The 23,919-nt window shown below is 38.4% G+C and overlaps 1 protein-coding gene across 1 annotated transcript in view; it reads left to right on the top strand.

Annotated features, from left to right (window-relative positions):
* The window catches only part of PPP2R2D (protein phosphatase 2 regulatory subunit Bdelta), a 32,314-nt gene that overhangs the window by 1,494 nt on the left and 6,901 nt on the right, over positions 1 to 23,919 (top strand). The window contains exons 3-6 of the mRNA XM_082486253.1: positions 14,612 to 14,709; positions 18,645 to 18,810; positions 20,533 to 20,645; positions 23,113 to 23,290. Coding sequence (XP_082342379.1) covers positions 14,612 to 14,709; positions 18,645 to 18,810; positions 20,533 to 20,645; positions 23,113 to 23,290 — 555 coding nt within the window. The remainder of the gene's footprint in view (positions 1 to 14,611; positions 14,710 to 18,644; positions 18,811 to 20,532; positions 20,646 to 23,112; positions 23,291 to 23,919) is intronic.

Genomic DNA, 23,919 nt, shown 5'->3' with positions numbered 1-23,919 from the left:
ACTACAGGGAAATTATGCTGACAATGTTTTCGTTTTCATGCCACTTGTTTGGCATTCCATTTAAAATAATAGCTATGGGAGGAATAGACTTGAAAACTGCCAGAGAAACTAGTACTCTGACTCAGTTGTTATTTTCTTCCTATTTTTCCCTAAATATATTTTGTAACTTGTACTACTGTTCTGAAGTTCACAGAATTCTTATGAAAATGTATTTAAGTAGCTTTTGTGAGTTTCCCAAATGGTTCTTTTTTCTTGGCATCTGTCATCTATGTGACTAAAAGTCAGTTCTCCGTGTTGCAAAAAATATACTTCTATGAGCACCTTACTTCCCAGTCTATTACTGAGCAGCATGAATTTGTGTAGAGCTGGAAAGCTTCTCGTTTTTGAAACACCAGTATGTCCTAAACCCAGTTAATTATTTAAGTGCGTAACAGGACTGTTCAAAGAGGAACTTACATTACTGATGAGACACATTACCAAGGCAGAGCTCTTTGGTTAGAGAGGGGAAGGCTCTCTGTTTTGAGTAACTAGGATTGGGAATGGGAAATAGCAATGGTAATGCTGAGTGCTTTTACCCTGGATTTTCCCAGATGTGACTTTTCCTGGAGTGAGGACTGCAGATTGTCCATGATAGTACTCCATATGAGGAATTTAATTTTCTTCGTAGGGCAATTAATATAAGTAATCATTCAGCACCAGGTTTTGCAGAATTGGTACTAGAGTTTCATTTTCCTACCGGGATTCAAGAACTACCTACAGCTTTTGTGACTTATTGTCTTTATTTTGGTTTGTGGGCTTCCCCGCCCTGTTAGTTTTTGCCTTGAAATTGGAATTAAATAAAGAAAATATAGAATTTACTAATAATTGCCTGAATTTGATTCAGCAGTATGCAATAAGAGTGCATTTCTAGTGCTAGATTTTTTTCCCCAGTCATGGAAATACCTACTCATTACCATTTTTTAAAACATCTTTTACCAAACTGCACATCTAAGTCTATTTGATGGGCCACTGTTGCCTTCAAATAGCCTTGCTGCAAATATTACATAAAACCACCGTGAATTTCATGTAAATTTTTGTGATAGTGAAAACTTTCTATTTCTGTAATTTTTTTCTGTTTTGTGAAAAATAAGTTCTATAGAGGAAATCTGAAAATCTCAGCATAAAGTAGTTGTCAAACACATTAAATGCAGGCTTCTTTGCTAAGCGTTTTTACAGACTGTTCACTCAGTAGTTGAAATTAGGAAGCCTGATAGGAAGGCAACTTGACCAAAAAGTCACTTCTTTTTGAATTGCAATTCTAGAATATGTTTTATATTCAGCAATTTTTTCTCATGTGTATTACTTTAATAAAAATATTACCATGGCTATGACAAATTGCTATAGTTACATTTGTGACTGCTATCACCATTCCCAGGATTTTTTCTGACTAGGTCATTAAGATAGAAAATCACTTTGTCTTTACTCAATGAAGAAAGTGAATACACAGAAATCTTTGAAATCCGTACAATGCTCTCTTAAAATAAATAGAACAACAGTGTTTATGTGACCAATCTGGCCATTTCAAAAAGATCAGGAAAATATACCAGTTATTGAAAACCATAGTTTTCTAAAGCGGAAAAGTTTAATTGGATTCAAGGAGGAGGATTGGAGGATAAGGCAGATATTGAAGGAAAGAATTGATATTGAGGATGGCAACAAGCTTAATTTAAAAAAAAAAGTTAATTTAAAATCCTCTTGTAATTTTGCTGTTAGTGTAAAACCATGTGATTAGTAAATCACGCTGATTGCCTGTGAAACTTGTTATTCTTGGATTACCTTTTTTGGTAGAAAGTAGCTTTCTAAATACTGGCTTTTTTTTTTTTATAATGCTGCCTGAGACCTAATCAGTTCTGTGATTTCAAGGTTTAATTTGTTTTGCATGTTCAAAAAGTTCTGGTTTGGGTTTGGTTTTTTTTTTTGGCAAGCAGAATGTGGAACAGTTTATTAAATAATGTACAGATATGTTCAAATTCCCTTGGGCCAGATGTTCTGCGCATAATCTATGGGCACTTCTGGATGTAATTAACAGAATATATTTTTAATATATGTAGTGGGCACTATAAATCTTCCTAACTGACTTGCGCTAGTGACGAGTTGGAAATACTGAGAAGGATGTCTCATCCTTGTCAGAATGTGAACCTGTATGCTGTGGAGATCGTGGGTTTCCTGTAAATGACATGGGGGTTTCATTGGGTTTTGTTTCTAACCACTCACACACTCCCCCCACCCTGAGCAGTCCATATGGGGTTTTGGATTGTGATGAACTGTTCCCTTCTGGAAACACTGTTTTAATTTGGCACTGGTTAGATATATCTTCCTGTTTCAGATATAAGCAGCTTTAAGGGTATGGTTATGCCACTAAATGGAACAGGTACTGCTTTCGTCTTGAAGCTTCATCAGCTTAAGTCTTAAACTGTTTTAAGTGTTATATGTGAAACACTTTTTGAAGCCCCTGAGTGTAAAGCATAGTCTTGCAAATAAATGCTGGACATGGTGCCCTTTTTTATTATAGGCAAAAGCTCTTTGAAAGCTCATGTTCATTAGCTTGAGGATGAAATGCTGGGAGGTATTTCACATAAGCAAAACTCTTGTTTTTCAAAAAAAGTTGTCACTGACTTTCAGAATACTTCTTGTTGTATTGGATTTTCTACTTGTTAAGAAATTTTGTATCGCCATTTAAAGATCAAAGAAAAATACTGTTGTTTTTTTAACTTCTCCAACTATTAATTTGGATTGACAGCACTGATAAACTAAAAGATGCTTTGTTATCATCAATTCAAAAAGTTCTTTACTTCTCTTTTTAAGGCTTGTTACAGTGCTAAGTAAGTCCATCTCAGAAGTCAGTCAGAATGCAGAACACAAGTAGAGAAGAAAACCATGGTCTAATAAATATATATTGGACTATAATCCTGTAATTGTTCTCAAGTCTAGATACAAGTGATTTAAAAACACTCTTAGTGTTAAATCGTCTTTACAATCAGTGGTTTAAAAATATTCTCATGTATTCTTTAGGAATTTAACTGGCCTGTCCTCACTGTTTTTAAAGCTAATTCTGATGTGATTTCACACTTTAAAAAAAAGTATTCCAGAAGAGGTACAGCTATTTGACATCCAGTTAAAATTGTGTGGAAGAAATGGTGGAATTGGTTGCTATCTTTAAGATAATTTTTTTTCTGTAAGAACTGAAAAATATGGTAGTAATGACTTCATTATTAAGCCATATGTATTGTTTCTTTTCATTGTAAATAACTGGTTATCCCTGAAGATGTCACTTATTACTGGAATGGGGCAAAAGATGGTCTTTTAAGCTCTGGAATCTGTTGTTTTCCTTGAAAAACTGTGTTTCGCCATAAACAGGACTTCAGATGCCTGCTCTTTTACCCTCCCTAAAACATGATGCACTTATCCCTAGTTTATGGTGGTATGTAGTAGTGTGCTTTTGCCTGCATCCTTTGACAGTTTACCACATCTCTACTCCCCAAAGGACCGCTGTGAATATTCTGAAGAGCCACCATTTCTTGTGGGCACCTAAGATTTTGAAAGTTTCGGTGGTCTTTCCTGCTTTGTGTGTTGTATATAGTGTTCTGCATAATGCATATGATCACATAATACTGACTTTGGGGAATGTTTTGGTGTTTTTTAAATGTGGGCAGAAGTAATATTTTGCAAACAGTTTTGACCTGAGCGCGTGTTCTGTAGTGGTTTCCTGTTGGAGAAAGTAGTCTTAATGTGTCAGGTTGACCACTTTAACCTCGAGTCTTCGTACCACCCTTTATTCCATAACACGCTATTCCCTAAAAATATTGTTCTCGGACAGTGGTATTTAATAATAAGTGTTCTTTTGAATTCCAGTTCTGTCAGACAACAACAACAAAAAAAAGGGTGCTATGCCACTGGAAAGTAAATTGCACTATCTTTTTGTATATTAAAGTATAAGTAACTCTGGAGACTATTAAGACAAGGCTTTGTGTGGGAGAAATGCTTTATTACTGTGTGTGTTTTTTTTTTAAGTTTCTCCCTTTCTCTCAGAATAGGTAGAATATGACTCCTCATACGGTGGAGGCACAGATTTACAACTGAATAGCTATGCTTTAAAGAAAAAAAAAGCTCCAGTTGCTTTTCAGGTTTCATAAAAGTGGTCATGTCAAGTGATGATTTCTTGGGTTTCTGTGGAGAAGATAATCTGTCCTGCCAACTGTCTTACTTAACAGTGAATTTAAATCCATAATCTTTACCATGGTATCAGATTTTGTTTCTTTTTTCTGGCATATGCACATGATGGGTTAATGGAGCTGCAGGGGCAGGAGGAATAGGAGTACAAGTACAAAAATGTTTAGTGTTCTGAGAATTGTGAACACCATAACTATCCTTTTTTGTAAAGTAAACTAGGAAATTTACAGCCCAGGTGCAGACCTTACAGGTGGTCATAAGTGGTTCATAAATGCCTTATTTTGCTGTTGAAGTCCACCCATAACTTTTGTATCTAGCATCTTTTTCCTGACACAGATAACATAAAAGAAAGTTAGGACAGTCTTGTCAGAAAACTACAGAGGTGTAGGCTTATGGGCATTAAGGGGAAAAAAAAAAATTCTCAATACCGGGGAAAGATGGCAAGTGGCATATTAAAGAATAGATACGGAAATCTTTTAAAAGACTAAGCAACCACTAAGCTACAAGAGAAGACAAATTACTAGATGTAGCTGGATGATACTTTGATTAAAACGTGAAGCTGCAGGAACGCATAGTTTATGAATGATAAACAGTTTGCGTAAGCAATGATTATCAATTGCAACATTGTAAGGTGGGAATGCAAAATAAAACATTTTGAATTGTGGGAATACACAAATTAGTACAAGTCTTTATATCTATACTGTTAATCTGTGACTAGCTAGAGTTACTGCCGTTCGTCTCTCCGCAGAACGGCAGGCTGTGATGGCAGCAGGTTGTATTACCTAGTGACCCAGGGAATCTTTGGTATGGTTCCCACGCGCAATCTCATTACATTTGTTGAGTATTTTAACATCTGGGGGGAAAACTTAATAAAAAATGACAAAATCCACTTTATTTACACTTACAAAAAAGAGACAAGAAGGTGTCTGCAACTGGAAGAAAAATTTTATTTACCCATCATGTTAAGACTTTCATTAACTCATAATAAAAGTACAATGAAAAGCATGATAATTAACTACTTAGAAAAAAACCTAACAATGACATGAATTAATTAAATAACCTTTCTCCTACTGGAAGTATATTGGAATTACTATTCCAGAGGTTAAAAAATAATACTGAGGCAATAGATTTGCATACAGAATACTGGATTGTGTCCTAGATGTTATAAATAGCCTCCGTAATTTCTCATTGCTTGTGAGAAAAGGCACAGCAATCTTTGGCAAGCGTGAGGGTAACGTTTATTTCTGTCTTACTGAACTTCAGCTTAACTGGTCTCTTTTCTTGCTGCTGCTTTACCCTTTCTTTGTGGTAACACATCTAGACAATTGCATGCACTTTAAACTCGGCAAAGACAGATAATTATTTTTTTTCTTAGTATTATTGAAAGGATTTACAGCATTAAATTGCAATCCAGTACCATTAAAAAGAAAAGGCAAACTTAAATGAAGGAATTGCACTACTTGTCTTTTATGAGGTGCAGGCTTAGGCAACTGTTAAATCAGCTGGAGAAGTGTTTGGTTGGGGGAGCGTGCTGGGCAGCCTGGCCTTTGGAACAGCTCTTGGGAACAGTTCAACACCTTCTGCTGCTTCTTTTCTACCAGTTTGTTACAGCACTCTGAACAGAATGGCTTCTGCGCCCTTGTCTCTCGGAGAAGCCAAGTGGCTTAGTTCCACACAGGGTCCAGGGCACACAGGAGCTGGCAGTCTTTCCGAGAGAAATGCTCTTGTTTGTAGTTTGCCACGGCCTGTCAGCGGCAGCGCCGACTTCGCCCAGCGTCTGCTGCTTCTTCAGCTGTACTCTGCTGGCCAAGCCACTGCACTTCTCGAGAAGCAGCCCAGCTGCCTTGCTCATGCCCTGTTCATGCCCTGCATTGACCTTAAATCTGTTCAAGGATTTAAATTACTTCAAGAAGCAGAGTAATTTTGGACTAAGTTAAACTCTAGCAGGTACTTAAAGGTGATTCAAGCCATTTTGCAAGTTGTTTGAGTATTAGGGCATAAAAAATTGTTAGACCTGATGGATACTTTAGGTTGGCAGAATGCTTACCCATGTAAGCTGGAAGAAATCTGGTCTGAGCAAAACTATAGCACTTTCAGTTTATTCTCCTGACTTCTGATACATCTCACTTCTGTGTTAACGCTTCAAATAAATCATAAATATGGAAATCTAAAAATTGAGTATATGAAGTGGCGTATTCTGAAAATTAGTTGATTTTGAGTAACTTCCACGTATATGTATATTGTCAAGTGATTACTGATAACTTTAAAGTTCAGTTCACCTTTCAGTACAATTCAGAGTTAGAAATCTGAATTCTATCCACCGTTAAATTAAGAAACAGTATTTTAGGAAATATTTTGGGAGCGCTTATGACAGTAACAGTGGTACCAGTCTTGGTTCATCCTAGTTGCACAGTAACACCAGTCTTTTTCATTGACTGTTCTGGCAGCCATAGTGTAGAGAACCCTCATTCACCTGGAAGCAAACTGGAGAAGGGTAGAGAAATGAAGGGAGAGGTTGAAGGCTGGAAGTCAGCGCTGAAGTCAGCAAGCTGCAGTCGTTGACATTCTGATCGTGCTTGCCTGCCCCAACACGTAGAGGAGGAGGGTAGGTCTGGTTAGAAGTCGGGTGCCTGCCAGCAGCTCTTTGCTGTCGCCTGGTGTGGTAACTGTAGTGATCCAAATGTGAAGAGCTATCAAACTTTACACCAACTGCTTCTCCCCTCCCTGCCCCAGAAGCCTGCTAATGCAAATAGGTACCACTGGTGATGTTCAGGGAGTGTTCTCTTGCAATTATTGTAAATCAAGTAACAAGATGTTCTAAGGCCCTGTGTGTCTGTAACTTGTTAAGCTCAAATATAATTTTGGTTTTTGAAACACTTTTGCTATTATTTACTGTTTAACAGGCGCTAGCCTCTAAATTTCTTCATTGTCTGGTTATCCATTCCCTCTAACAGGTCTCTGTATCTATCTGGCTGGCAGATATAGCTCAGAGAGTTGTGGTTAGTGGCGCAGAGTCTAGTTGAAGGTCTGTGACAAGTGGTGTTCCCCAGGGGTCAGTACTGGGTCCAGTCCTGTTCAATATATTCATCAATGATGTGGATGAAGGGATAGAGTGTACCATCAGCAAGTTTGCTGATGACACAAAACTGGGAGTGATGGCTGACATGCCGGAAGGCTGTGCTGCCATACAGCATGACCTGGACAGGCTGGAGAGTTGGGTGGAAAGAAACCTTATGAAGTTTAACAAAGACAAGTGTGGGGTCCTGCACCTGGGAAGGAATAACCCCATGCATCAGTACAGGTCAGGGGCTGGCCTGCTGGAGAGAAGCTCTGTGGAAAGGGACCTGGGAGTCCTGGGGGACAATAGGACACCCATGAGGCAGCAATGTGCCCTGGTGGCCAAGAAGGCCAATGGCATCCTGGGGGGCATCAAGAAGAGAGTGGCCAGCAGGTCGAGGAAGGTCATCCTCCCCCTCTGCCCTGGAGAGGCCACATCTGGAGCACTGTGTCCAGTTCTGGGCTCCCTGGGTCAAGAAGGACAGGGAACTGCTGGGGAGGGTCCAGCAAAGGGCTACGGAGATGATGAGGGGACTGGAGCATCTTTCTGATGATGAAAGGCTGAGGGACTTGGGGCTTTTTAGTCTGGAGAAGAGAAGACTGAGGGGGGATCTTATCAATACTTAAAGGGAGGGTGCCAGGGGGATGGGAACAGTCTTTTTTCAGTGGTGCCCAGTGATATGACAAGGGGCAATGGGAACAGACTGGAACACGAGAAACTCTGTCTCAACATGAGAAAAGCTTCTTTGCTGTTCAGGCAGCAGAGCACTGGCACAGGCTGCCCAGAGGTGTGGGGGAGTATCCCACTCTGGAGCCATTCCAAACCCGCCTGGATGCTGTCTTGTGCAACTGCTGTAGGCAGAACCCCTGTTCTGGCAGGGGGTAGGACGGGATGATCTCCAGAGGTCCCTTCCAACCCTGTCAGTTTGGGATTCTCTGATCTTTTTTCCTTCACTAATCTTACGTGCTCCTCTTTCATTCTTTTATCTGACTCTTTTGGAGTCTTCACGTAGTTGCTCTGAAACAATGGTTCCTTGCCATTCCCTGTATGGCCCCGACTGACCATGTTTTTCACCAGTTGTACCTCAGAATGGTATGGCCTTTTGCAAAAGAGTCTTTTGTTCATTCTGCTGTCATGTGTTACAGTTCAGCATCATGTCACAGGGAGAATCCCAGCTTCTGATTTCAAGTTGATTTAGAGCACATAACCCACTCTCATGGTACCCCCTTCTATGCTCTTTGCTTCATTCCCATCAACTGTAGGAGACCATACAATGTCTCCTGCAGCTTTCTCCAGCTGCAGAATAAAACGCTCTGTAGAATAACAGTGTGCATCGGAGAGAAAGGTGTGTCACCTTTGATCTTGATTATAGGCACAGAAATGTTCTTTCTATGTTTAGTTTCCCCTGGCAGTCTCCCCTACCGTTTATACCAGCCCTCTGCCTTTGCTCCAGATCCAGTTGTTTCCTCTCAAAGCATGAGCCTCTTCAGAGAGTTTCATAGTCCTTAAAGCAGTTCATTCTTTGGATCTGTACAACAGGTCTTGGGAAAAGGTTCTGTGTACTAAAAATATGTTTAAAGGGCACGGACAAGAGACAGGTTTGCTAACGTGTTTTTTTTTTTTTGTCAGTCTGTGCACTGCATGTGAAGCAGTGTGTTGTCTATTACATATATGAAAAATTTTAAGTTAAAATCCCCTAGAAGTTAGGGCAGCCCCCTTTTTAGATAATGATTGAAAACAGTGGCTATTTGATTTCCTTGTTCATTAAATGTCTGAGGAGTGGGCTTTTGACAAAAGTCTTTGAATAGCTTAGAAGAATGAGAGAGAAGTTGATGCGGTTTATGTCTGGTTTGTGCTCGTCCTGAGCACGGACTACAGCTGCAAATTCATTAACTTGTTGGTTGAGCTATGCAGTTATTATGTTTTTTCAGTTTGGGGATTTTAACTGAAGTAGCAATGTGCAGCCAGCTTAGAGAGGAAAAGTTCACGGTAGCTAATTTTAGGCATCTAATTTAGGTGTTCTGGATCTCTTTGCATTCTCCATTACCTAAACAGAGAGCCCAGACGTTGATATCGGTGTCGGTTAGAAATACCTGGTATGAATCCTTTGTGGGATTAAATTAGTTAGCAGGCGTAAGCTTGCTGTCATCTCAAAATCCTAACAAATGTTGGTCTCTGTCATCCCGTCCCCCTTCACCCCCCAGTGTAACTAGCCCTGGAGGCTTTGGAGGTTGTAGAACTTCAACAGAATTATGACAGGAGTTTTGTGATACAGGGAGGTTAATACTCAGCAGTGATGTTAAAAGTCTTAGAGCATTTATACTGAATTTTGAAACTTCTATCAAGGCTTACAGGACAGTCTCCTGAGTCACTGAGAATGGTTTCCACTACATTATTATAAAGATGGGTATTTGTAGCCTTCTAATGTGTTGGAAGGGTGTTTACTACCCATGGAAGTGCTTAGCACTTTTAAATTTGGGGATTCTACAGAGTCATAATTTAGTTGCCAGTAATTATCCCTCGTGCTCCTTTTAATATACTAGCTTTGAAAACAGCTAGGAGTTTCCTACTCTGTACGTGGACTATAACTAAGTTAAAACTAAATTAGAAATCCTTTCCAAAAGTGAAGATAAACATTATTTTTTTGAATGTCTGGAAAGAACCAAACATTGCCAGACTAACATCTTATTGTAAAGCCATAAGTCTTCCCGTTCTCTGTAGTTTACAGGAGTAAAGTTACATGGCTACTTGCAGAACAGAGGGTCCTAGCCACACTGGGACAAACATGGAGGGAAAACTGGGCAAACCTCTCTGTTTCTGGAAAGTTATAATCACAAAAGTGTCTTTTATAGGAGAAGAGCGCATTAAGATGCGGCATGTGAGCAAATACCATAATAGTTTGTCTTTTTGCTCCCTTTTGTACATCTCACCATGAGTTACTTTGCTAGTATGGAGAAAAGGCTGAAATATTCCACTGGGAAGTAAAATTGGTGCTTGTACACATAAGAAAAAGATACTACATATAATAAAAAAGCTTTAAAAATTCCAAAGTTATTGTGATGATTAAGAATCTGCAAAGACTTGCTTTGTTTTTTTTTCTAAAAGTTTTAAGCTGACTTGGAAATAAAGAGCTAACATAGCAGAACACAGAGTGAGTGGTTTGGAAAGGATTTTGTGGTTTACCTCTAGTCTTTTTTTATTTTACCTGCTTTGAGATAGTACAGCACTGAGGATACTGGGTGGAGTTATCTTGGGGATCAATATGCTTCAATTAAACATGTCTACAGGGAAAACTGGTTTTAATTCATACTTTTATATATTAAAAAAAATTATAGTGCTGTTAAAGGTTGATTTGTCATATTCCAAAAATTTTAACTTAGAAACTTTCTTCAAATCTTTTTTATATTTTTGCCCTGATGTTCCACCTCCACTTACTGTAGTTCCATATAGCATGTCGGCAATAGATTTTTACATACTGTTTCAGTGCTTTTTCCAGGTGGAAAAAAAAAAATTAGGAAAGAGAGGTATTCTCCACTGGCATAATCACTGTACCCATGCATGTTGTTTACCCTCTTCTCCCTGTATGTGTTGTTTAAAACTATAGAATTTAGGTAGTGTCTGTGTTCTAGCATCTTTCCACAGTTCTTAGCATACAGGAACCCAACCTTATGGTTGGCGTGGTATCAGTGCTGGTAAAGAATAGCTGTGTCAGCCAAATGACGTTGACTTCACATGCGTGTTAAAGCAAAAATGGTGCATGGTGCACTTCGAGCAAATAATTCAGTAAATACTTTGATAGTATATATGGGAGAGATGAATGATATCTTTCTCCCCTTCCGAAACTAAATGGAAGAGTGGTTTTTGTGTCTTTGTTTGAAATAATCGCAGATGTTATGGAGGCATTTATTTCTGCTAGGATGTTCACTGGTGCTTCAAAGGATAAAAATGATCTGTGCTAGAATGACTTTCAGGTTTTTGTGGTAGTGGAATATTAGTTTTGCTACTGATAAACCTTTGTAAATCAAGGGCTACTTAATGTTTGAGTAGGGTACTGGAAATATCATAAAATTACTCTGAGTCACTTCACTGCTTACCTCATTGGTTTGCTGCTTTTTTCTTTAGTTTACTACTTTCTCGTGGTGTCTATTGAAATGCCTGGGTTTTTGTGTAATTGAGTGACACTGGGATGTAGGATTCTTTTTTTTATTCTAGCACTGTTGTCAGTCTTGGAGTAGAATTTAATTAAGATTACATCTCCAGTTAGTTCACTAGCTTTCTCATTTTGGTACAAAATTCTTTGCTTATGTCATGATATTTGGTATTTGTAACTTTAAAACTTCTTAGCCAGCCAGCCATTTGTAATGGCTTGTAATTTATACATTCATGCACCTTAGGCTTGTATTGGGCACAAAGCAAGCATGTAATTGCGAAAATAATTAGCATGGATCAGAATTAAAGCCCAACAGCAATATTAGGCACATCCCCACAGATTTCTTTTTTTCTCAATTCCCATACATCATGGTTTCACCGTGATTGTCAGGCAGGGAGAATGAATTGGGTTTAAAACACTTCCATGATTACCATATATATATGTTATACAGATTGCTATGAAAGGGACTTGTTTAAATTTTTCTTCCTTAAGAAAGGAAAACGTTCCAAATCAACAAAAAGCTTTCCATGGACCAGCCTGTATGCTTTGTGTGTATGAAATAATGCTTTGCCTGGCTGAGGACCTAAGCAGGATATGAGACATTACATCAGAGAAACGTGACAAGTTTTGGAAAAGTGAAATAGTGTATCAGCGTCACAGGTAGACATTTTTTATTATTTATGATAGAAATTGTATTTAAGAAATTGTTAAAATTATATACAAGGTAACCTTTTTACTTACTTGGGGTAAAAAGCGTGAACAGGATTCTCTAGGAAATTAGTGAGCTAGAAACTGGTCCCTTTATAGCCATCTAAACTGTTTTTCTGTCATCTCTTGGGTCACGTTTATTTATAGTATAGGATGGACAGGTATAAATATTGATAATCTGGTTTTAGTGCATCAATAATCTCAGTTTTCCTTAACGTTTGAGAGAGGAACAGAAATCCATTGACATGCAGGTTGACAGATCTCATGTCATTGTTTAAACTTGGGCATTTTGCTTCTTGTTTTAACACTGAGGTTCAGTGAAACGTTATTTCTGTGCTCAGTGGCTAGGTATGGTTTTGGCAAAGTGGGTCTTTATGGTAAGAGGAAATAAGTAGCATTTCTATTTATATTTTTTATTGAATGCACATTGTACTACTCTATAGTCTTAAGTTTTTTATTTACCTATATGCGTTCATAAAAATACATATTAAGATACATACATTTAAGGATGTGTGTATATGTGTATGTAATATTTCTTAAGATTTTACCACTGTTGTGCTACTAGAAGCTTATAATTCTAAGGCAATTTCTAAAGCAAGAGATTTTTTAGTACTAATGAAACCTTTATACCGTGTGTTGTTTTCTGTAGGTGACTACTTATTGCAGTAAATTCATTTCAGCAATTTGGAGAGGGGAAGGATTGTTTGGGGGTTTTTGTGTTTTCAATACTTTCTACATAGTCTGCTACAGCGGCAAATGGCCATGTACCAGAAATTGGCTACAAAGTGTGGAACTGATGTAAAGAGAATACTCTTACTCTGCCAGTCTGTGTAGTGAAAAGTCAAAAGAGTTTACTACTTAATTACTTGGAAGGGGGTCATCAATGAAGGGTCAGGTTTGCAAAGACCTCTGTGGTTGATGACTTGAGAACTCGAGGTGGTGGTTGCTGTAGTTGGGCAGCGCAATAGCGGGTGTGGATCACTTTGAATGGAGAGGGGCTAGAGGGACTGGCTAGAAAGTAGCCATGTAGTTATTTTTTAAAAAGTAGGTCAAATGAGGAAAGATTGGTGTTTTCAGTATGATGTCCATGCAGCAAGGGTGTGGGGTTTGTTCTTACGTTTTGATGTGAGGATTTGGGATTAGCCATCATCCTGTTCTTTACCAAAATGGATTGTTTTCATAACCTCTTAAAGAAAGGTGAATATAAAAAAAGACATGTCCAGAAGCACATTAGTAATGCGATTTTGAAGGCTGGGATAAAACTGTAGAAAGAAAGGAATTTTTTAATATTTTTTTTTTAATCAAAGGAGTTAAATCATGTTCTTTATACACTAGGAAAAAACTTCCAAGGGCATTTGTTAATAAAAGATGAAATATGAATTATGTATCAGGAAAACTTATTAGACTTCCTAATCACCTTCCTCATAAGAGTGGGGGATTATTGAAAGGAATTTAAAAGATGGCACATCAAAATCAATACAGGATGGTAGTTTTCATCTAGTCCAATTGCAAACTCTAAAACTTACTGATATCATATAATTCAAATCTTACAATTTTTATACCTGCATAATATAATGAAATATTTGCATGGCTAGCAAGCAACAGTATGGATAAATGTTTACTTAGAATTTTATGCCCAGTGGTTTGTTGGTTTTGTTACCATATGCCCAAAACCTGTGACAGACATTTATAGCCCCTTATCTCTCTGCCCCTTGGTTAGAGATTGTTTAATGGCAATTATTTCTTTATTGCCACCTCCAAAGATTAATTGTGGCGTGCAGTGGTGAATAAATACTGGTTGTTTTCAGGGTTCGGTCCCAAGGGCACTTACAACCTTTTCCTTTGCTCTACCTTTCCTTCAGCTGCAATCATCCTTGCCTCTTGTTTGGTGCATGCGTGCTCATAGTTCTGCACAAAGTTGGTTCAGGAAGCTCAACTGGAAGAATTTTCTTTCTTTTTTTTTTTTTTTTTCTTTTTTTTTTTTTTCCCCCTTCCCCTTTGTCAGAGGGGGGATGCTCAGTTCAGGTTCCTGAACTAACTACAGGAACACTGAGCTCAGGGGAAAGGCAGGTGTGCCTCAACCTCCCTTTGATCAGTGCAAGCTGCAGTGCTGCCCCAAACTAAAACTGCAGATGAACCACTTCTGATATGGTTCTGACTCTTGGAAGCTCTGTGCAGGCGTATCTTTGTTACATATTTCAGCATGTACTGTCAACAGATAGAATACACAGTTTGGATTCTTATAAGTATATGCCTTCTCTTTTAGAATTGAAGGCCTTCGAAAGCTTAAAAAAATAAGATATGAGGAAGTGGTTTAGATTGTAAATAAAATTTTATTAGGCTTTGAAACATGATTTCTGGATACTATGGTGTAAATGAAGTTGTGCTGTTGCATTAATACAAGTTATAATTTTGTGTTCAAGTCTTGAAACATCTTGATTTGCTTTATACATTACAGTGCTATTTTATTTCTGTTCTGTTTACAGCTGATATTATTTCAACAGTTGAATTTAATTACTCTGGTGATCTTCTTGCAACAGGAGACAAAGGTGGCAGAGTGGTTATATTTCAAAGGGAACAAGAGGTCAGTGACTTGAAAAACAAAAGTGCTGTTACTATACTGTTCTTGTGTTGCACAGTCTCACTTCATCTTTTCATGGTGTGAGGTTTAAATGGCTGGATAGTTTTCTCGGAAAACCCTAAGTTAGCTAAATTTCTAATATCTGCCTTGTGCTGAACTTGTCAGGTTAGTTGGGTGGTGGTTCCCTTCCTACCCTTAAAAATAAAAGTCCCCAAAATTCAATGAGTTCTTCGTATGCGTATCTAGTATGCTCAGTAGCGGTTTGCAGAATTGCCTTTGCACTTTTTACACTTTCTCCTAAACTGAGCACTCGGTCAGGTTGATCTAAGACAAATCATAATGATTGTGAAGATAATGTAAGTAACGTTTATAAAAAAGGATACACGTCAAGCTGCAAGGACAAACAGGATGAGATGATTCAAAAACTATATAGAATTAAGTATCAGATGTGTTTTAGGATCCTATGAATCAAAAACAGTAGCAACATTTACTTCTCCAGAAACACTTAAGCGTTTTCAGTTCGGGCTCTTTGCAATGGTATTCAGTGGTGTGGTAATGCTGTAACATATTCTGTCCATTCATCAATGCAGATACATCACTGAGTTTTTTATATCCAGAGAAATAGTGTGTATTGGAAAAGTGCACTGTATGCTGAAAAATAATTGTCGTGCCTTGTCATGTCTGGGAGAAATCTGGAATTGTGTTCCTTATAAAGTCAATATTCCACATGGCAATTCTCACTCTCTCCCCTGCCACTGAAGAGCGTGCTTATCCTTCCCTTTGGAGAGCTGATGAGAATTTGAGCCTTTGATTTTGAGCCTTCTCCTGGACCAGAAATGCTGAAATTGATCATGGAATTTTAATTCAGCTTGTTTGTGCATTGAAGTATGCTAATCTTTAGGTGCTGTGGGTTTGTTTCAGCAGAATCCCACTTCTTTCATTCTGTGGTTCAAATGATGCTCAGTTAACCAACAGTCGTGCAGTATCTGGCATTTCATCCTCACTGTGATACTATTTATAAAACATTTTACCAAAGGTGACTTACTGGTTTTCCTGTGTGGATTTTGAGAGGTAGTGAAATGAAAATACTGTTGCTGAAAAAAGCTGCTGAAATGTTATACTACTACACCTAGACAGCTCATAGCTCATTTATCATTTAGTCTGCTGTATAGACTTAACTAAGGCACAGAGAGATCAAGGTCAAAAGTGTCCACCTGCTCAGGATCTCTGACTTTCTTGATGCTTGTTTAGAGCGGAACTATTATTGGTTGGCTTTCAGCTGTTAGTGCTCAGTTGTTCTGTAAGTCAAAACCCAGCTGTCACCTCATTTCCTCAGAGTGTTAAAAAAAAAACAAAAAAAAAAAAAAAAACCCAAACCACACCACCACCACCCCAAACAAAAAAACCCAAGTAAGTCAGACTATTCACACAGGAATGTTCCACTGTTGTCTTGGGAGCTCATGCAAACTGTGGAAGAGTTGGACATAAGGGTCATTTCTCTTGTCATGTACAAAACTGCAGAATTTCTGGAGTGGAGGAAAAAATCTAAAATAAGTATATAATACTGGAACCTTAGTAAAATAATACAAGCCAAATTTTTAAAGAGTGTGGATTTTGGACTAGGTGAACTAGGTTAATAACAACTTAGGATAGTTCTAAAATTTCCTATACACTTCAATTTGGGAAGGCAGGCTGAAATGTTGTCCATCATGCCCTGACCTCGTATGACATTATTTCAGTCCAAGCAGCTGATCATTCCAACCAAATACGTGAGTAAAGAGTGAGACCACTGCCTAGTGCCAGACAAAGCAGCTCGCTCAAAATGCGGGTGGCTAGGTAAGTAATGTAGATCGCAGAATGGCAGGGGTTGGAAGGGATCTTCGGAGCTCATCCATTCCAACCCCCTGCCAGAGCAGGGTGCACAGGATGGCGTCCAGGCAGGTTTGGAATGGCTCCAGAGTGGGATATTCCCCCACACCTCTGGGCAGCCTGTGCCAGTGCTCTGCTGCCTGCACAGCAAAGAAGCTTTTCTCATGTTGAGATGGAGTTTCTCGTGTTCCAGTCTGTTCCCATTGCCCCTTGTCATATCACTGGGCACCACTGAAAAAAGACTGTTCCCATCCCCCTGGCACCCTCCCTTTAAGTATTGATAAGATCCCCCCTCAGTCTTCTCCAGACTAAAAAGCCCCAAGTCCCTCAGCCTTTCATCATCAGAAAGATGCTCCAGTCCCCTCATCATCTCCGTAGCCCTTTGCTGGACCCTCCCCAGCAGTTCCCTGTCCTTCTTGACCCGGGGAGCCCAGAACTGGACACAGTGCTCCAGATGTGGCCTCTCCAGGGCAGAGCAGAGGGGGAGGATGAACTCCCTCCACCTGCTGGCCACTCTCTTCTTGATGCCCCCCAGGATGCCATTGGCCGCCTTGGCCACCAGGGCACATTGCTGCCTCATGGGTGTCCTATTGTCCCCCAGGACTCCCAGGTCCCTTTCCACAGAGCTTCTCTCCAGCAGGTCAGCCCCCGACCTGTATTGATGCACGGGGTTATTCCTCCCTAGATAACTATATTGAATAGTGTTAGTTGAGAGGATCCTGTCCAAAATGCTTAGAAGTTAAATGACAAGTAGGGAGTAAAATAATGTGAATTCTCAGAATTAACTAAAACTCCTCACTTGTGAGAGGGAGCAGGAAAAAAACCCTAGCTGGAATAACTTTATCAAAGTTGCCAAGTCAAGCATGGAAACGTAAGGAAGTGTCAGGACAAAGGTTGCCTCTGCTGCCGTACATTGGCCTGGTAGTCTTCAATGGTGTGAGGCACTGCTGGCTGCTGCGGGTAACGTTCTGTCCGCGGGTGTCCAGGAGAGCCGTTCCTGCGCCCGTTCACGCCTGCCGTTTTAAGGGATTTGCTGCTCAAGTGAGTGATTCCCAATGGTGTTTGGGAGTTTCAGAAGTTCTGGGCACTGCAGCTCTGGGCTGTTCTCCAAACATGAACCACTGTCTAACATTAACTTATCTGAAAAGCCTGATAACTAGTTGCCTCAGATCCGATATTGCAAACCTTCGGATGCTTGTGACTTTGATCTCTATTCCTTGCTACCGCTCTACCAAATGAGGGTAATACATAGGGGTCTTCTAATTCTGTGAGGGGAAAAGTTGTTAGTGTATTTGTAATAGTCTTTGGTACATCGTGATAAGTGCTATAGAATGGCTTAAATGAAAATGTGGTAATCCCAGCTTTCAAGTTTTTATAATAAAAAAGGTTGTCAAAGCTTAATTATAAGTCTTGATACCACTTCGGGACGTAGCATGTTTTAAAGTGAGTAGGAGAGGAGCTAGATCTAATGTTCGTACTTGATCTTGCTCTCCCTTCATCAGAAAGAGTAATTATACATGTTTTTATAAAAACATGATTGCACAAAGTCAATGTCCTGTGGCCTTTAACATACATTTCCTAGTCTGGAAACCCTGTATTATGTCCATGTTATGGTGATTAGAGGAGTGAGTTGTGGAGGACAGGAATGGGGGTTAGGTGAGGTGCAGAATAATCATATGACGTTGGTGGTTTAGGATTTAGGATGTAGCTGACTTCTCTGCTCCAGTTCTGCTAAAACCGCTTGGGAGAGGTGGTGTAGCCTAGAACTCTTCAGGCAAACACAGGAGCTCCTTTGCAGACAGCATGCCTCTTTAAAGCGCTTTGATATGCTGTGTTCTATGAGTACACACATATTTATACATAAAGATACATTTTTTTGAAAGGAAATCTGTGTCCACTATATCGATGCTAAACTAGATACAGTATCATAGAGTAAAAGCGTAAAATTCATCAAGATCTGTTGTATAAAGTTTTTTTTCTGATTGACAATTTTTAGTCATTAGTTTGTATGTACAATTCCTAATGAACCGAGTAACATCAGCTTCAAGAAATGTTATGTTTCCTTGCAGAATAAAAGCCGTCCTCATTCTAGAGGAGAATATAATGTTTACAGTACATTTCAGAGTCACGAACCTGAGTTTGACTACTTGAAAAGTCTAGAAATTGAGGAAAAAATTAATAAAATTAGGTGGTTACCACAACAGAATGCTGCTCATTTCCTGCTGTCTACAAATGGTAAGGACACTTTATTTTTGCACAAAGAACTTTTGATGTCGGTTGAATATTATCTCACCTGTGATCCACTTGGAGGGGTGGTTCTGGAGTGTTTCGGGGTTGTTTTAATGTCTTCTCTAGTTATATGCAAAATATGTTTTGATTGTAATACTCTGTAAATTACTGATTTTTGGATGTAAAAATAATGAAGCAGCAACAGAATAGACATAGTTACAGAGCTACATTCTGTGGGTAAACTGACTGTGCTATCAATTTACATACCCTGTTACTCTGCTTTATTGTTTTTGTATAAATGGGTTCCCAGTATGCTGAACTGTAGCAGAAGCCTGAATTTGACTTGATCATCCTAATTTTGAAATTGATTTTTTTGTAATCTCAGATGAATTTTTAATAAAAGCATTTGAAATTGAAACACTGTGGTTACAATGCTCTTCTTGCCTTTCCAATACCAAAACATCATGTGTGCTTTGAAAAGCAACGGTTCAAAAGACAGCAGTCACTCTAGGAGGGGTGTATTAAAACCATTTGCACTGTGTACCTTAGGATACATGAAAGCAGTGCAAAAATTACAAGTTGGAAATCACAAGTTTTCATGCACTGTGTTGTTGGGGCTTTTTATTATTTCTTCTAGTATTCTAGTAGTGGTTATTAGGTATTAGATCTGTTTCATTTTGATGCATCGTGGAGCAAGCTGTAAATGTAAATGCAGAGCTGTGCATGGAAAAACTTGCTTTTATTGTCAGAGGAATATACTTGTTCCTAAGTTTGAATCACTTTTTGCCACGTCCTTAAGTGATTTTATGTAAGGGCTGATACCCTGCCTGCTGTATGAAATTTTAAAAGTGGGAATGACTTCTGTCTATTGGACTTTGAAATTCAAATAGTCTTACTTTGATTTAAGTCTTACTAAACTTAAAGCAGTCTTTAAACTGTGTCATCATAAGTGCTTTAAAGATATGCAGTAGCTTGGGGAGGAGAGGTTTGTTTCCAGTTAGCTAAGGCTCTCACCCTTGGTGTATACTTACTTTCTGCATTTGGAAAGACTTCCCTTAGTAAGACCTGGGAAGTACGTGCCTTTGGACATGGAACCCTAAAATAGTAGGACACATCCTGTTCTCACTGCCGCCAGTTGTCTCTTAGCAGACAACTGGGACAAATTTGGTTTTTCTTAAGGTTGTTAGTGTAATTCATGGGTTTGTTGGGGTTTTCCCTAGCATTTGTTAAAAATGACATAGGTGGTCATACAGGGCTTATTGGTGAATTTTGGTAATTGGTGTGCAACAAATCCCTTGTGAAGGGTCATTTTGGTGAATGGTAGTCAGAGGGCACAATTGTTCAGGAAGAAACTTGTATTTTATTCAAACTGAACATTACATTGGAGTTAAAATGGAATCCATCTTTTTTTCCTCTCCATTTACTGATATTTTTGTGCATTTCCTATCCGTGCCCTCCAAGTGCACGTGTCTGGTATATTTTTTGTTTGTTTTTCATGTATCAATTCTGCTAAACAATACAGCTGGAAGGCAAAGTACTTGTAGTGTAGGTAGGGAGGGCTGTACTTGGTATTACCTTGTTGTTTAAAGGACTCCCTCGGGGTCCTTTCTGTCGCAAGCAGTGGAAACCTAGATAGATAAATAATATCCGCTCTGCTGACTTCATTATTTAGTGATTTTATTTTTAATTTAATTCATCCTCAAGCGTGTGAATTTTTGTTGGTTTTAGATAAAACTATTAAATTATGGAAAATAAGTGAAAGGGATAAAAGAGCCGAAGGTTATAATTTAAAAGATGAAGATGGAAGACTTAGGGATCCTTTCAGAATAACAGCACTACGGGTATGTTTCTGCTCTTCGACTTTAAATATCTCTTTGCATGTACTTCTCTACTTTTGTATTGCCAAAGTTGTCAACCGAAATGTGTAGATAAAAAATGATGCTTTGCTCAGGGTCATTGAAAACTTTTGTAAAAAATTGAGATATTTCTTTATATTTGTATAACCATTCAATAAGGTTCCTCTGGAAAACTTGAGGCAAACTTTCATGATTATATTATATTATATTATTAAATTATTAAATTATTAGCTTCCCAGAAGTTTGGGGTTTTTTTGGTTTTTTTTTTTTGTTTGTTTTTGTTTTTTGTTTTTTTTTTGTTTTTTTTTTTCTTGGAACATCTTAGTATATTTAAATAAATATATTTAAAATATATTTAGTATATATAAATATATATTCAATATATTTAGTATATTTAAAATTTATTTGAAATTTAAACTGTTTTTTGTAATTAAAATATTTTGTTAGAGACAGCCTTCATCCACCTCAGTATATTCAAATTGTAAAATGTAACAAAAGGCTATTATTCAAGCCTGAAAATACAGCATTTTTGAGTATCTGTCTGGGGCTGCACTACTTCTGTACTCAGTTCATAGAAAGCATGTATGCTTGACCAGTGTTGATGTTTTTCCACTTGCATAGCAATGCAGCAGTAGGGTTAGCACCTCAAGCTTGGGATCGTTTAAAGCTCAAGAAATGAAGCACTGTGGGATCACGGTTTTCCGTGGCTTTTTGTGTTGTTGTTGTTACCATAAATAGGAATTGAACTGAAGCACTCACTATTTTCAAAGCCAACACTACTCCTAACACTTGTAGGGACTATACAGTTGCAGGTTTTTGTTGAGGCTTTTTTGCCTTGCTTTTGCTTAAATTGAATGTTTAACTGAAGCTTTAGATACACGAGTCTAATGCCTAATCATGTTGGGAAAGTGTATCCACTTCCTCTGGAAAGTGTCTTTCTACTCAGCATGTGGGAGCCAAGATCTGATTGAGTATTCTAATGAAAATATCTTAAAAACAAGGAAATAAATTGTGCTACAGTGCCTTAGCCCAGTGGCTGGAAGTAGGTACAGATGAAATTTTGGGTTCTACAGCCTTGCCCTTATGTAGGAGCAGAGTACCCATCTAGGAACATGGAGAGTCCAGAAATAAGGCCTAACAGTTTTCCGTGGTACTGGCTGTATCACTGAAGGCAGTACGCTAGCATCTTCTTTAAACACTAATATATTTAGGAATCATCAACCCGAACGGGGGGAAGCAACAAAAAGCAAGAACCTCTCTCTTAAAAGTTAGTCTTCTAAATGTGCTGCTTTTCTGGGAAAGGAAGGTTGGGCTGCACTGCAGACCTTGCCAGGCACCACGTCTTGCAAGCAGTGATGATGGAATCAACCAAGTCTGAGCAGTGATTGGTAGAAGGGGAAAAAGCCTTGTCTGAAGTTACAGCCATATGTTTAAATGATCAGGTTTTAGAGATCTAGACTACATGTACCTTGGGCTTTTATGGGCTTTGTTTGCATATTTTGTTACAGAAGCGTAATCCCCCCATTTGTTTCTGAAGAAGTAGACATGGAGGAGAAGCAGCACTTCAGAGCTGCATCCTTTGCATAGGGAAAGCGGCATTTCCAAGTACTATTCCTGATAATTCACACCAACGCATTTTCAATTTCACAAGCAGGCTAGGAACACTCATGTGGTGAGATAGGAAAATTGCCTAATAAAAGGAATGGATTAATTTTAATCATTAAAGTTTGATGTAAACAGACTGTGAGATACAAACATGGTGAAAGCAATTACAGAGCTCTTGGATTAATTTGTTTCGTGTTCCAGGAAGACAGATTATCTTGGACACTGTCATAATTTTTTCTTGGTTGGATGATGTAAGTTAGTGTCCTGTTGAATTGTATGTACTGGAACAGCGCAGGATGTCCTTGGGCAACCTTAAAACTATTCACTTGCTGGTCAGTGAGAAGCAGCTAGAGGGAAGCTTAGTCCGCTTGACCCTGGCAAACCCTGTCACCCTTCAGATCAGCTGGTTGTGGAAATAGGGCATCCACGTCTTCTGAAAATCATACTGGCTGTTCAGTGAACAAATCCCAGATCTCCTTTGCAAACTGTTCTTACCAATTTCACAAGCACCCCTCTAAGATATGGGGGGCGTTTTTTAAGCACTTGTTTCAAGTGAACGTAATTTTCAAGTATAGTTATAATCACACCATTTTCCTGTGGGATGAGGTACAAAGCTGCTGTATTTGACAGGTAACATAGAATCGTAGAAGTCAGTGTCTGAGGTTTTATGTTGGTAGTATCCAAGGTCGACATTCATGGGCTGTTTTATTACTTTTCTTGCTCAGTGTATTTGAAAAGTATTTAGTTAGTAAATCAAAATAGAAATCTGTGCTGTGCAATTAACAAACATCTTCTGAATTAGAAATCAGTTTTATGCCAAAATTGACTGTTCTTCTTTGTGTTTCAGGTGCCAATATTGAAACCCATGGACCTAATGGTAGAAGCAAGTCCCAGAAGGATATTTGCAAATGCACATACTTATCACATAAACTCTATTTCAGTAAATAGCGATCATGAAACATACCTTTCTGCAGATGACCTAAGAATTAATCTGTGGCATTTAGAAATCACAGATAGAAGTTTTAGTATCCTTTTTCTGTTCTCTGTAAACGCTGGGGCACATCGAAGTTGTGTATGTTTAAGAGAATCACTTTAATTTTAATAATTAGAATAGGTCTTTGAATCTAGAGTTTAAAATGTAGGGGTTTAAAATTTGGAGGTTTAATACAGCGAGAGCAGGCCTCAGGATGCTCTCATTCGTTCTTGAGTGCAAGCATTCTTTCAGTGGAAAACTGCCAGTAGAAATTGTTTGATAGTTTAATTTCTAAAGAGAAATAGAGACATTTTGGGAGCATCCTTTATTTGTGGAGTTCAGTTGACTTAATTAAGAGTTGAAAGATTTGAAAAGTAGATCCTTTGTTACTGTAGATACTTCTTTCCACAGTTTAAGGTCTCTTAACTGTCTAAGTGACACTTCTCCTAAGGAAAACAAATTTTATTATTTTTTCCATGTCAAACGGTATCATCAACTGCAGAAATAATTTGCAAATCTTGTTGCAAGCACGTGTATCCAAACTAATAGTATGTCCTACATTGATGTATCTGCAGAAAATAAAAGCAAAACAAAATTGTAAATAATCTGTAGTAAAATAAAAGCTGCAGAAATACTGAATATTAAATATGTTATGCACAAGTTTTTCTAAAGCTTTAGGTA

The sequence above is a fragment of the Vanellus vanellus genome, assembly GCF_965231255.1.
Source record: "Vanellus vanellus genome assembly, chromosome: 7".
In the NCBI taxonomy this organism is placed as follows: domain Eukaryota; kingdom Metazoa; phylum Chordata; class Aves; order Charadriiformes; family Charadriidae; genus Vanellus; species Vanellus vanellus.
Note: the sequence above shows the minus strand (reverse complement) of the source record. Positions and strands in the feature narration are given on the sequence as shown.